Source organism: Lipophrys pholis (assembly GCF_963383615.2).
Source record: "Lipophrys pholis genome assembly, chromosome: 2".
Classification (NCBI taxonomy): Eukaryota; Metazoa; Chordata; class Actinopteri; order Blenniiformes; family Blenniidae; genus Lipophrys; species Lipophrys pholis.
Genome location: NC_137636.1, coordinates 16,239,149 through 16,252,968, shown reverse-complemented (window position 1 = coordinate 16,252,968; position 13,820 = coordinate 16,239,149). Strand labels below are relative to the sequence as shown.

At 39.5% G+C, this 13,820-nt stretch overlaps 1 protein-coding gene across 3 annotated transcripts; it reads right to left on the bottom strand.

Annotated features, from left to right (window-relative positions):
* Nucleotides 1–395: 395 nt before the first annotated feature.
* def8 (differentially expressed in FDCP 8 homolog) lies at nucleotides 396–10,028 on the bottom strand. 3 transcript variants are annotated; one of them, XM_080458577.1, is made up of 13 exons: nucleotides 9,865–10,018; nucleotides 8,544–8,586; nucleotides 8,271–8,393; nucleotides 6,465–6,559; nucleotides 6,215–6,364; nucleotides 4,774–4,915; nucleotides 4,360–4,524; nucleotides 3,991–4,118; nucleotides 3,401–3,514; nucleotides 3,086–3,166; nucleotides 2,557–2,697; nucleotides 2,318–2,427; nucleotides 396–2,098 (listed from the first exon to the last, which is right to left on the bottom strand). In XM_080458577.1, the coding sequence occupies exons 3-13, from the start codon at nucleotides 8,377–8,379 to the stop codon at nucleotides 2,023–2,025; spliced, it is 1,311 nt and encodes a 436-aa protein (XP_080314703.1). In that variant the 5' UTR covers nucleotides 8,380–8,393; nucleotides 8,544–8,586; nucleotides 9,865–10,018; the 3' UTR covers nucleotides 396–2,022. The 3 variants fall into 3 exon arrangements, with proteins under 3 accessions (XP_080314703.1, XP_080314702.1, XP_080314704.1); XM_080458576.1 differs by lacking the exon at nucleotides 8,544–8,586 and having other exon boundaries at nucleotides 9,865–10,028; XM_080458578.1 differs by lacking the exons at nucleotides 8,271–8,393; nucleotides 8,544–8,586; nucleotides 9,865–10,018 and adding an exon at nucleotides 7,402–7,562.
* Nucleotides 10,029–13,820: the final 3,792 nt, after the last annotated feature.

Below are 13,820 nucleotides of genomic sequence, written 5' to 3'. Positions count from 1 at the left end.
GAGAATGTCCCAGATTATTGATTCCAGGTTAGAAAAAAAAGAATAGTACAGAATAGAGAAGAATACAATAGAAATACTTGATTACTAAACTATGGTCCTCCAGGGAGCTGATATGGGCAAAGGATCTTGCTCAGGAGAAGCCACAGTGGTGACCCATCAGCCGTGGGATTCGAACCTGCGAATTCCCAATCCACTTCTCTAACGTCCAGGTCACCACTGTATAGTTTGCATGTTCTTCCTGTGTGAATTTAGGCGTCCAGATGCAGAAGTTCATTGGACCTGACTCAGGCCAGAGGAGCATCTGATGCAAGTTCTGCAGACTTCAATGGGATAATTATCAATAATCCTGAAAGCCGAAGGTTCAGTCAAACCAATGGATGCCAAACACACAGAGTACCGTATATGCTGAGAGATGTTTATTGATGTTATTTTTTGCAGTATGCAGAGGGGTTGACTTTAATTGTATTTCATGACTTTATTCATGCACTACTCATGTTTTAAAACAAAGCATGGCTTACACCATTACCATGTATGACTGACTACTAGTTTGAAAAAATATATATAGTACATCATGCTGAAAGATAACACAGCCATAACTCGTTATTTTAAAACAAATATTAAAATAAAAATGTACACTTTGCCAAAGTTTCCACATGACACATTTATCATCTCTGAACAAAATGTGCTGTAGGTGCATTAAGACTGAAACTATTCACGAATGTATTAAGACATTTGGATCACAGCTGTAAGTAACCTGACAATCTTAGGCACACTATGCTCATGAGTATCCCTGTCTATTTGCTACACTGCACTAAAGAAGACAAACACACCATACTGCACTAACGCTCTTCACAGTTTGGAATGAAAATAGAAAGTACATTTAACTACTTCAATATTCCTGCCCTGTGACAGACTGGCGACCTGTCCAGGGTGCATCCTGCCCTCGCCCACAGTAGGCTGGGATCGGTTTCAGCGCCCCGCGACCCTGAACTGGATAAGCGCATGCATAAGATGCATGGATGGGATTATTCCTACGCTCGTCAAGTTAAACAGTTCTTGTACCGTTAACATATACTGTGATTACATCTCGGTTGCCAGTATATTTCCTAACCATGCTTTTAATCACCAAATGATTGGAATAATTCAGTAATTGGACTGATCTCAAAACAGGCTTAATCTGTATGGCAGGGTACAAAGATGATGGAGAGAAACAAAAAGAAAAACATACCGGTAATAAATAAAGATCTGACAGAGGAAGTAGGAAAGGAAAGAGAAGGCTACTGTATTGTTATAATATTCAGTTTGATATAGTTTACCTGATTAAACACTATGCTTTGCGTCAATGATGCTTCCAAACAACAGTACAGTTAAACTTTGATGACATTAAGAAAAAACGTTACTTTCAATGTGAAACAAATGATATAAAGCAAATATCTGGTTACTAAAATGTAGTGATTTTATCATTGCAAGAAGCAGGCATTATAATAGCTATGAAACAGTAGTAATCTTTCTCTTCCATTAGTTAAACCTTGTACTAAATGGCAACCTTATTGTTTAGCATTTTGCAATTTTGGCAGTAAAGTTTAATGTGTTTGAGGCTTGTAACAGTTATTAAACAGTCCCTGCATGCATAACCACCTGATGAGGTGGATTTCCTCTCAAGGACATTTATTCGTACATCTACACAAATGCACACACAACAACACACAAACACGCACGCACACACACACATATACACACACGTATACACAGTGTTCAGTACATCTGATTTCAGTACGAATGCAAACGTTTTGATAAAAAATAGAAATGTATATACATATATTAATTTCCAGAGAGGTTTCTAAATACCCTGCTTCATAATGTAGAGCACAGGGAATATACACTAAAGCATGAACACAAAAATGAGAAGCTAGTTTGAACACTTGGATCTTGATCATGAGGCAAAGTGCAACATCCAAAAACATCCGTTTTTTTTTTTTTTTTTTCCTTTTCTTTTCTGTAGAGTTATGCTTCCTTCACATCTCAGATCTCGTCCTGCTTACGCTCGGTCATTCTGGCACACCGTGGACAAGTTGTGGAGTTGTCATAGTAACAATCTCTGAAGACACACAAACATTTTTCTTTTTTTTTAAATGCATTAAAATAATAGTCCTTTTTAACAAACTTACAAATATTTAACAAAAGTGTTTTCATGTAACATTTTATTCTGCAACTTTGAAATTCTGTTTGCTTTCTGCATTTTACTTCAACAGTAAAATTAGGTGAGAATGAATTTTTTTTACTGTATTGGCGCATTTGCTGGTGGTGACTGACTAACCTGTGGAAAACAGCCGAGCAGTCGTGGCAAACGGAGGTGTGGCTGTCAAAGGGGAACAGGATGTCTCCCTCCTTACAGAGCTCGCACACAAATCCTTTGGCCTGACACCGCTGCACAAAACACACAAAAAGAGAGTAGAAGAGGAAAAACTGAGTCTCAGGAAAATGTCTTGTTTCTGAATCTTATAATAATGTGCTATGGGGGTAAAAACAGGAATTAGTATTTTTTTTTGGTGCCACCTCGCAGTCTAGCTTGATGTGCTTAGCAAACGTGGTGTGGATCTCTGTGAGCGAGCAGCTGAGTCTGCCGCTGGAGATGTCAATCAGATCCTGCAGTGAGTACATGTCGTCGTTCTCCACAAAGTGCTGCCGATCTTGGAGCTGGGGGACGCGAGCATAAAAAAATAAACAGATTTGACACATGCAGAAAACCTGAATACGACCAGAGTGTGTGGCTTTATTGTGAAGATATTTAAAACATATTTAAAAAAAAATAAAAACATTCCAACTGACATGACTGGTTCTTTAAACAGAAAACTTCCTTAATTCAGCCACATGGGGGTGCTGTTGTAACATTAATCACAATGACCAGCATTAAAACTGTACAACGCAAAATCTTTTAATTCAAGTCAAAGAGCTTCTAAAAAAACCTCCAACACAACATGAGCTATCGGTGTCAAGCATTTTGCACACACACAAGATAAGCACAAGTATGTTTTATTTCCTTTTTTATTGTGCCTTTACTTCTCTGTTGTAAACTGTTACCAACCTGCAGTAGGAGACGAGCTTCCATTGCCTCTTTGCAGGTAATAAAATAAGGTTTCATCAGCAGAATGTCTTGACGAAGTTTCTGTGAATCAAACACGATTCATTTATTATTTTGTCTCACCGTCAGTCTCTGACACAAAAGTCTATTTTTGTGTCAGAGGGGTTTAACCCTCAGAGGTACAAAGGGAAAATGCAAAAGCAAGTTTCTTGTTACAGGACACAGCAGACTGAGGAAAAACATTAAAATATGAATATTTTGAGATTACACCATCATGTGTAGTCTTTAGCATTCTTTTGAAAGAGGGAAGCTGATTACCCTGATCTCCACCAGCTCCTCCACAAAGTTAAACAGCAGCGGATTGATTTCTTTCAGTCTCAACACGGGCCGTGGCATCATCAGTGCGAGGTAGCGCATCGAGGAGCGACACACCTAGAGCAGAAACATACTGTGAGCGCAGACAACGGCTGAATGTGCCTCCTCAAACCTCTACTACTGATTTCATAACGAGACAGGGACGCGGCTGGACCTGAACAAGTTGGCGCTCATCATGCGACATGATTCAGAACCCTCTTGACATGGTTTTAAGGTCAGAGCCGCTTCGGTTGTTATGAACTAATGTTTCCATAAGACACGAGAATATAATTTAATCCTACTGAGCTTGAACATGTAGTGAACTGATTTCATTGATGGATGGTCCACAAGTTTATTAGATGCTTCCCTGATGCAATTGAGAGCTGGTTTGAAACTTATCAGTGACCTTTACTAAAATAATACTGACGGCTTCAGCAAATACAGAAAACACTCAAGCATTGTACTAGTCTCTCAGAACATGGGAGAAGCAGTGAGAGAATTTTCTTTTTTCTCATGCCAATACTGGGTTTTTTTTGTGTGGCTGCTGAAGGTACCTTGCGTGGTTCAAACTCCCAGTTGTGAATGACGCGAGCTGGGATGATGGCTATGTCATTCCAGTGGCACGTGCTGCAGTAATACTGGCCTGTATAGTCGCACTGTCTGGCCTCGCTGGGTATGCCCCCTGCAAAATAAATCAGCCACAGTACAGTCAGAACAAAGAGGAACGGCATGGACATGTCACCAAAGTCCGACTCCATCGCTCACAGCTCAGCTCAGTTAGGAATGTGTGTTATACCAGTGGGATAAAAGCTAAGAGCCGCTGGTCTTGAGCAAAGACGAGGGTCTGCAACAGAAGTCTGCGATTTTACTTTTTTCTTCATTTTTGAGTAAAACGTTGATAAGAGCCGGAGTTCAGTACTCACTCAGTGACACGGGTGCACGACACTCGGCACAGCGGTAGTCTTGCCGATCGAGTCCTATTTCAGGGCAGATGCTGAGTTCGTACTCCGACTGATGGCTGACTTTAGACCTGACACAGGGCTTGGTGATGAGATTCATACACTTACTATGGCAACGGTAATAGCATCCTGAAGCAAGAAAGAGATCATAGAGTGAAGAAGCTGGAAACAATGTAAGTTCTAACAAGCAGTGAGATTATTATGACTGAGGCTCTAATGAACTCAGAGGGAAGTATGTTTTCATACAGCAGTATGAATGTAAAGCTTTGGGAGGTATGAATTCATGCTCACACTATGGAGTGGTGCATTACATATTAAGGCCAGACACAGTTTTAGTGTTTTCCTTCTCTATGAATCAATTTATAACTTTGGTCTTACCTGTGCAAGTATACCAAGTCTGGATAAGGCCCCAGATGATTGTGCTACACTTGTCACAAGTCTGTTTCACACTTTTGCTCTTTTCTTTGGAGAAGCGATGCTCCAGCAAAACTCTCAAATTGGGCTCATCCTCCTCGGGGTCCTTTTAACAAACAAGTACAAAAACTAAATTCACAAACTTCATCTCCAAGTGGTAAAGACAGCAACCGACATTAAAAAGCATGGATATTACTTTCATATATCATTAGTGTTGATGTAAGTACTTTGCTGAAACTTTGACATGATACGAATCTAGGTGAGAAAAATAAAAGCATACAGTATCTTAATGCTTTTTGTGCAGATCATATGATCATTCTGACGCATTAAAACATCATGATTAGCTAAACAAAACAGGCCTGTTCAACTGCATCAGATGACAATACAGCTCCCTTAGTGCATGACATGAATAGAACCGTGAAATTGCTAACATTGTGTCTGATTCATCTCATAAGGGGAAACGGCAAAGACTGCTACAGTCAAGAGTAATGAAGGTGTTCGAGATGTGTTGTTGGTACACTCCACCTCGGAAAAATAAAAATAAAAACCTCAGAAGGATTTCCTGCACTCTTCTCAATAATCTCTCTTCCACAGATCTGCTCTATCTATCTTTTAATTGCCACGATGACTTATAGAAGTCTACTTTTCAAGAGTGACCCCCTCCCCCCAGCCTCGTTCCTGGGACCTCCTTGGGGTGAGAATGGGTGTTTCTGCCCATGTTTGTCTTATCATAATTTTGTGACCAATCAGAGGTCGCAGGCTTCCTTATAGGCAGTCTGGGTGCACCAAAGTAGTTTGGGAATCATGGATCTCAACTACTGTTTTTTTAGAGTATAAATGTAGCCTAATGTATCACTAGTTTTTTTTATAGCCTTTATTAAGCCAGGAGAACCACATTGAGATTAATAATCTCTTTTACAAGTGTGTCCTGGAGAGCTGGGGGGGCCGGGGGTCTTGCTCAGGGACCCCCACTGCATGTTTTTTGGGCTGTGGGGGAAACCGCAGTACCCGGCAAAAACAAACACACACACACACACACACACACACACACACACACACACACACACACACACACACACACACACACACACACACACACACACACACACACACACACACACACACACACACACACACACACACACACACACACACACACACACACACACACACACACAGGGATAACATGCAAACTCCACACAGAAAGACCCTCTATGTGAACACATGACCTTGCTGTGAGGCGAGAGCGCTAACCACTGCAGCAATTGTGCGGCCAAAACAAAGCTTAAAAAAGTCTAAGTAAATAAAAGACTCTAGTCAACAAAATAGATCAACACATATTTTCAAAGCAGCAACGATCACAATATTTTGTTATCTACTTCCTCCTTCACTCCTCAGTTCAAACCTTAAGTTCCTGCAGTTTGAGCCGCAGGTGGATGAGTTTCACTACGGTGTCCTTCTGTCGCTCTGAATGTTCTGGCAGCTCCAAAATCAGCTTCTTACATTCCTCTATGGCCAGTTTCAGCTGTTCAATGTCCGACGCCACAAAAGAGCCCTGCAACAGCAAGTCTCAACAAATCAGGAAGTAGAGGGACAAGTGTGGCAGGTGGCCACGACAAAAACGTGTGATAAAGCAGAACAACTACACGACTTACCATTGGCCTGGAGAAATGGTCCTCAGCTAAGCCGAGGTCCATGGTTCGGTCCAAACTGTGAGTTCTGCCCCCAGAGAACAGCTCAGGCCTCGCCTCTGAAAAGTGCATGACACAGCATGAAGCACTCCTCTTCTTCTAACCGTACACACTGTGTTCTGGCCAGTCATGCATGGTAATGTCTTACACATGACTGCAGGGTCACTCAAGATACTGCCTCACTCTTCGAATCATCCCACCAAAGCCTCAATGAAGGACAAGAGCTCAGAATAACATGAGACGTCACAGATCGTTACGTTCTCCGCTCAGGTAATGTGTAACAAAGCAGCCTGACAAGTCACGTCTTCAGAGGGTAATTAAAGCTGCCGCACAGGGTTGAATGAACCTTGAAGTGCTGAGAAAACTTTCACTTCTATGTGTCTGCACCAAAAAAGTGATTACATCAAATGTCTGATAAATATACTGTAGGTGAGGTAACTTTTGCCACAGCGTTGCTGTTGGCCTCCAATAAAAGAAAGGATTACTTGGTTGTGTTGAGGCACTTTGAGAATTAAAAGGATGACGATTTTGTGACTGGCAGAAAAAATAACCTTTTTGAGAGTAATTTTGCTTTGTTAACGGTTAACATGGGCCTGTCCTAACTTTGAAGATTCGGTTTTACCAAGAAATTCAAACAGATTGATTTGCACTGCAGACAAAGTGCAAATCAATCTACAGCGAAAAGAACTCAAAATCAACACTTGAACTCTGAAACTGTAGCTTCTGATATCAAGAGTCAATTCTGCAAGAAGAGAAAAATCTACTAAACTGGAAACTGCTAACATGGCTTTAGTTTAATCTTTAAAATGATGCATGACTGACTTTGCTACACGGATATTTTGATCATGTCATCCCTCATTACTGAAAAAGTGCAGACAAAGACACACACAGCTGCTCTTACCTACATACACGTCAGAGGACAACATGATGAATTGAGCTTCTCAGTGACAGCAGACAGAGGACGATACAGTCATTGACGACATCAGTATAATCTACAAAACTGTGTCAATCGTATGTGTAAAAGGCTCAAATCAAACTCCAACTACTTGATTCCCCAATCCTGAAATACAGGAAGTGAGTGAAGTACTGCTTACACCTCTGCTTCTCAATTCCTCTGGTGCAGATACAGCATTTCCTACTTCCCTTACCATTAACATTGGGTAACCGTCCAGAGGCTCTGCTCTCCATGTATAAAGATTTATTTTGCTTTATATTCAAATTGTTCAACTCAAGTAAAAACAATCATCCCGCCATGGGGTCATGGAGATGTTAATGTTCTGTAGTGACTAAGATATCCGCATTTAGCATTTTCAGCATGTTTATATCTGCAGCTTCAATGACATTTAGAAAAAAGCAGAAACACTGAGCACAGGTACCTCCTCCCTCTGCAGCACTCATTTGTTTTTAAAGTGTCAATAAAATCTATAGGACACATTTGCAACAGCAAAACCAGAAGATTTGGGGTCCTTTTTTCTCAAGCAAAGAATTAAAGAGCATCTAAGTATTTCAGCTAACTCTGCCCAGGCTCGGGCTAAAAACAAACCTGTGGACAAAACCATCAAGATTATCTGAAGAGTGGCTATATTCCACAAACTCCAGTGGCAAAAAACATTCATTTCATCTGGCTTTTCACTTTGTTGACATGTCAAAGAACAAAGTCACACATTACAGTAAGAAATTGAAGCAACAGAAGACCGGTGAAATTTATGATTTTAGATTTCTTGCTGGCGATAGTTGTTTTATGACTGTCATTGAGATGACGATCTTCACCGTGTTGTTGGGGCATCTTTCCTCCGTGAAGGCCATCTTCTTCCTCTCCACGGTCGAAGGGATTGAGGCGGGTTTGGCGAAAAAGTGTAAGCTTCTCATCATACTCCATTTTGTCGGCTACATCTGATGAGGACAAAACAAGCTAGAATCACATCACTTGTAAAATTCCATTTTTGTTTATATGTACTAAGTGAGGGAGGACGACAATGGATTTCATAATGGAAACTAGTGGACTGAAGTATCCCCGGGATGAATGCTTGTATTGTGCCGTACATTTCCCGTCAGACCTCAGTCCAAGTGATCTGTGTTCAGAAAACTGTCGAAAGAAATAACAAGACAATCAAAGGACTTAAAAGATCGATGAGGTCCAGAAAAATAAATTTACACACTGAATGTTTGATGCAATTCAGTGCTTTGCTTAAATGTTGACTGAAAAGAAATCAATATGAGTATTTGCTGCTCGAGGTCAGATTCATATATTTGCTATGTATTCACTAAAATGTTAACAGTCTAGAAAGATATGCAACAATTCAACACAGTTTTGAGCTTTGGAAACATACATGCAATTAAAAGCACTTTACCTGTGTTGTTTTTGTCTACATTAGTCTTCTATATTGAGATGTTTGTCTTTTTTATGTTTTCATTTTGTTTTGTTCTTTTTACATGTTCAAAATAAAGATCAATCTATCAATTAAAAGACTTGGGGTGGATGGGAGAGGCAATGCAGTTCAAGAAAGGAGGGCTCGTCCCAGTACACTTAAAAAATGTTTAACAAAATCAGACTCAACTTACTAAGATAGTGTGACTTTCAATCCATTCAATCAATCAGGCACTTCCTGATGGTATTATCCTGTGCCTTTCAAAGTCCACACACCATTATGAAGTAACACCAACTGTGACCTTAAACCTTTGTCTATGAAACCCCAGCTGGCCAACTCATGGTCATTTCATTAGACTTCATAAAGCTGCTGCAATAACACTTAAGTAATATCGACCAACTGGACATGTAATATCATACTCACTTTGATGGTTGAATAATTTTATACACTAGGGAGTTGGCAAAACTTATTGGCAAGACCATCATTTTTGTTAATGCCATTTTATTTCACTTAAATACAATAAGAAGTATAAATCAATGTTTCTGGTTTGAGGATGTTCTCGAAGTAAACCGGCATTAAAACAGTTATTCCGGTGTCATTGAGTCCCATTACCCAAATGAGATGGCTAGTTAATGGTAATCCTGTGATACAACTGATGATTGGTATTATTATTCGTGCATTTTGAAACACATTTGTAAACACAGAGCGGTCGATAGCGTGTCCTCGCGCTGACCAGCCTGACCTCGCCTCAGCGGTTCCAACCAATCAGAGCAGCTGTTTACAGTCCTCTAACAAGCGCTAACCTCGATTATATTTCACGGATTAAACAAGCACAACGTGGAATAAATAATAACAACACTGTCACAGGTGAATAAATTAGAAACAAACTGATGTTAGCACCTCGACGTCAACGCTCAGCTACAGCTAGCTAGCTAACACGCCAGTGCATCATTGTTTTGATGCTAACGTTGGCTAACTTATCGCCCGGAGCTTACCCCGTTAATGGCCGTATCTTATGTGGAACCAGGCGGCTGTGAGGTGAATGTAGTGGTCGGCACCTGTGGAGAAAACGAGCAGCAGAAAGTAACTGTCTTGTTTTCTGTCATGAGCAATTTCGCAGGAAAAACTCAAGTCAGAGCTTATCAAAACAGCTAATTCCGGTTAAAGTTTTCAAAATAAGGGTAACTTGTTTTGTTATGTTTCTGGCGACATATTTTTATGTAGTATGAGGCGATAAAAAGAGAGTTCAGACAGTGTTTTAAACTCTATGTGTATAAGAGCAACAGAACAAAACTAATCACCTGGCCAATTATGGTTGTACGCGCGATAGCCAGCACGTTATTTACATGGACTTGGTTACATGCATTTACTTTGAAAATATACCAATTTTATCCTAAGTTTCCTGTCATGCGAGTAGAAATTTAGCTCATGTGCCATTGGAGAACATCTTCAGAGCATTGTCTGCAGGTCTTCACCAATAATACCCCCATAGCTCTCACCCTGTAGCGATACTGTCATCAGTCAATCACTAGTAAACAATATGTGCATATAAAAGTTGCACATTACTGCTTTATTGTCCCTGTTGATCATTTATGTCCTTGGCTTTACTTTAGCTTCTATTTTATTCTTGTTTTGCCAATTTATTTGATTTTCTGATATTATATTACATTTCCTTCCTTATCAAAGTCCTTTTATGGACTCAGTTTTTACTGTAGAAAAAAATTTACTTCTGAAATTGTAGGCAATCACACAAAGGAAGTAAGTCAGACTCTTGCTTTAGAGCTGATATGGACTGATGCAAACAATAAACAGCGTTCTTTCAAAGCACAGACAAGGCTTCATGTCATGTGGATAAATCAGATTAATCAGATAATTGCATAAAAATTCTTTAATTGCGTGCCATAATATGCTTTGGAATTGAGAATTACTTCTGTGATTTTCAGAAACTGTTAAATTTCAACACTATGATCAGAAAAATAAAGCATGTTTTGCATCAGTCAGCCAATTTTCAAGCTTTTAAGCATGACACTGCCATGTGATTCAACTGTTTTGCTCTGTTATATCAATTACACTGGTAATAACACAGAACTAAACTGTTTATAAGACTCAAAACAGCAAACCCAATGTGTTGATAGATCATAGAAATACATACTGTCATTTTGTCGGATGTGGATCTACAGTGTGAATGTCATGCAATGAATCAGTTCTGGCCAATAGGTTTGTGTGGTGAATAGCCTTTTTATGATTTGTTTATTATTGATGAGTGGATCGTGAGTGCCAAGTCACTTCCTAAGGCAACTATCAAGTCACCTGATTACTGGTGAAACATTTCTAAAATAACCTGAAGGGCTCAGGAAGGACTGGGAATATGTGTAAATAGGTCAAATTAAGGATAAAAAGCTGTGACTTTTTCAATTTGCAGCAATCTATATGTCCATTGTATAAAATCCCAAAATATCTTTTGAAGACAGTGTCACAACTGTTTTCTATCATTTTTAGGAACGGATGTTTCACAGAAAAAGCATGGTAAGAGTCAATGTGGTTTAACATAATTTACAATAATTTGACGGAAAGCATTGAGGCCATGTGAGGAAAATGCCCAAGATAGCATCAGAAGCCTTACACAGACAAATGAATACACATATGCAGATGTAAATCAGGAAGCATAAAACACACCAGAGGCTCAGTTTTACCATCAAACCACTCAGTTTATTTCTAATGAGTCAACCTTCAGGACTATACATGGTGATGAAAATGTCATCGCTCAGGGGAGAAAGGCTGTGTAAAGGCTTGTGTCTTCATATATATAAAGAAGTCTTCTGTTTACTGTTGTTCTGTTATTAAAAGTTTCATTTCAGAAAGGCATGTGACCCACTTCAAGACAACAACACAGAGGGTTCCCTTTAAATCCATTTTAATGATGCCTGCATCAAACAGCTGTAACAAGTTATAACAACACAAATTATGATTTGATGAGGTAGGTGTTGGTTGGGTTTTCGCTCAAAGCGTCAATCAACAAGTTTTTTCTCAATGAGGATTTTTCAAAAGAGAGACGTGGGAGCACAGTAAACATGTTTTTATTGTGTCTAGGACTGTTGTCCCCGACATACATGACATCAGAGTTACATACATTTAGTCTACTAGTGGAATTTAATGAGCAACATGACTCATGTCCATGGAAAATGTATTATTTTGTCCGCTCAAACTGGAACCATGTTTATGGTTTTCATTAAAATAAATAAAGATTTCATTCTTAATGCTTTCTCCTGGTCAAGTTAGGGGATTGTATTATGGACATACACTGGCTACACACTGGTATGATATTTCAGTTTCTGTTTTAGTCTTATTTTCCATAAATCATGAAAGAAGTTATATGTATGCGTGCGTGCGTGCGTGCGTGTGTGTGTGTGTGTGTGTGTGTGTACACACATATAATAAAATGTTATTTTAGGGATAATCACAACTGACAGTTGTTTGAAGATACCTTGACACTTGATATCCACCACAACACTGGACTTCATTCATTATATATACACTTTTTTAAATATGCTCATCTATGATAGTAATCTGGATTTTTCCCATCTTAAATTTATAGATCTCATTTTAGTCTTCTGGGTGTGTGAAAATGCGTTTAAAAGTGCCCCAGCCTGAGGGGAAGTGCCTCGGTGTCTGATCATTTGGATAACTCTGGGTCTTTACATGAGTGTGTTTGTTGTCTGGACAGCTGCTGTGGAGGTTCTTCTTCCTTTCAAACAGAGATGTGTTGTGCTGCTAAAAAAGGAAAGAGTCATAACCTTAACCACAACTATAAACATGCTGTGCCTTGCTATCAATACAGTTTTTGTCCTATTTCGGGCCTATCAGCATTACATTCCGGTGGCATTATCATATCAGTTTCATTATTTATTGAGCATGTTATTTATGGCATTGACAGTTACACTGAACAAAAATATAAACACATCGCTTTTTCTTTTGCTTTTCAATAGCTCAATGAACTGCTCAGAGAACTGATTCTTTTTCTATGTGTATATTTGAGGGCTATTTCTCTCAATTATTGTTCAAAAATGTGTCTAAATCTGTGTTAGTGAGCACTTCTCCTTTGAGATAATCCAACCACCTCACAAGTGCCATCTCAAGATGCAAATTAGACAGCAGGATTATTGCACGGCTATGTCTTAGGCTGGACACAATAAAAGCAAGAACATGCTAAAATGTGCAGTTCTACTGTATTGGTGGGGGGCACTTATATATATATATATACACACACACACACACACACACACACACACACACACACACACACACACACACACACACACACACACACACACACCAAAATACCAGTTTGCTAGTTGTGAGGAAAAAGAGTGAGAGATGTTGAATGAAAACAATATTTTCTGGAGTGTTTTTTTATGTGCTGTCATGGTTAAGCTCTCAACTTACAGTGAGAATTCCTCAAATCTGGTTTGGCCCCTTTCTGGCTTTGCATATCCCCCCAGTGCACATTTTGGTTTCCTCCCATAGTCCAAAAACATGAACTTAAACATGCACTTGAGGGTATTCGGTGACTCTCACATGCCTGTGGGTGTCAGTGGGAGTGTGTGGCTGTGTGTCTCTGTGTTTGCCCGGTGAGGGACCGGTGTCTGTTCAGGTATACTGCGCCTTCTCCAAAGACTAAATCCAGTTCCCTGCTATCCTTAATGGGGTTAAGCAAAAAATAAGGCAAAAGGACCATTTTCTGTTATCTATTTAAAAACTGCATTAACAAATCTTGTGTACATTTTATCATAAAATTAAAGGAATGGAGCAGTCTATTAGGTCTTTTAATTACTTTCAGAAGGATTGGATGGTGATTCGTATGCGCTCAAACTGGAAATCCCCCAAACCCCGGACAACTGAACTTGATCATGGGTTTGAAAGTGAAGCATTTCAAAAGATAGTTCTGTTGTAT

Bases quoted from the DNA above. Each gene is read 5' to 3' on its own strand.
- def8 (XM_080458576.1), bottom strand. From the start codon at position 8,379: ATGGAGTATGATGAGAAGCTTACACTTTTTCGCCAAACCCGCCTCAAT. The intron at 6,365-6,464 runs GTAAGTCGTGTA...TTGCTGTTGCAG, and splicing joins ACCATTTCTCCAGGCCAATG to GGCTCTTTTGTGGCGTCGGA. The intron at 2,099-2,317 runs GTTAGTCAGTCA...GTGTGTCTTCAG, and splicing joins TGCTCGGCTGTTTTCCACAG to AGATTGTTACTATGACAACT.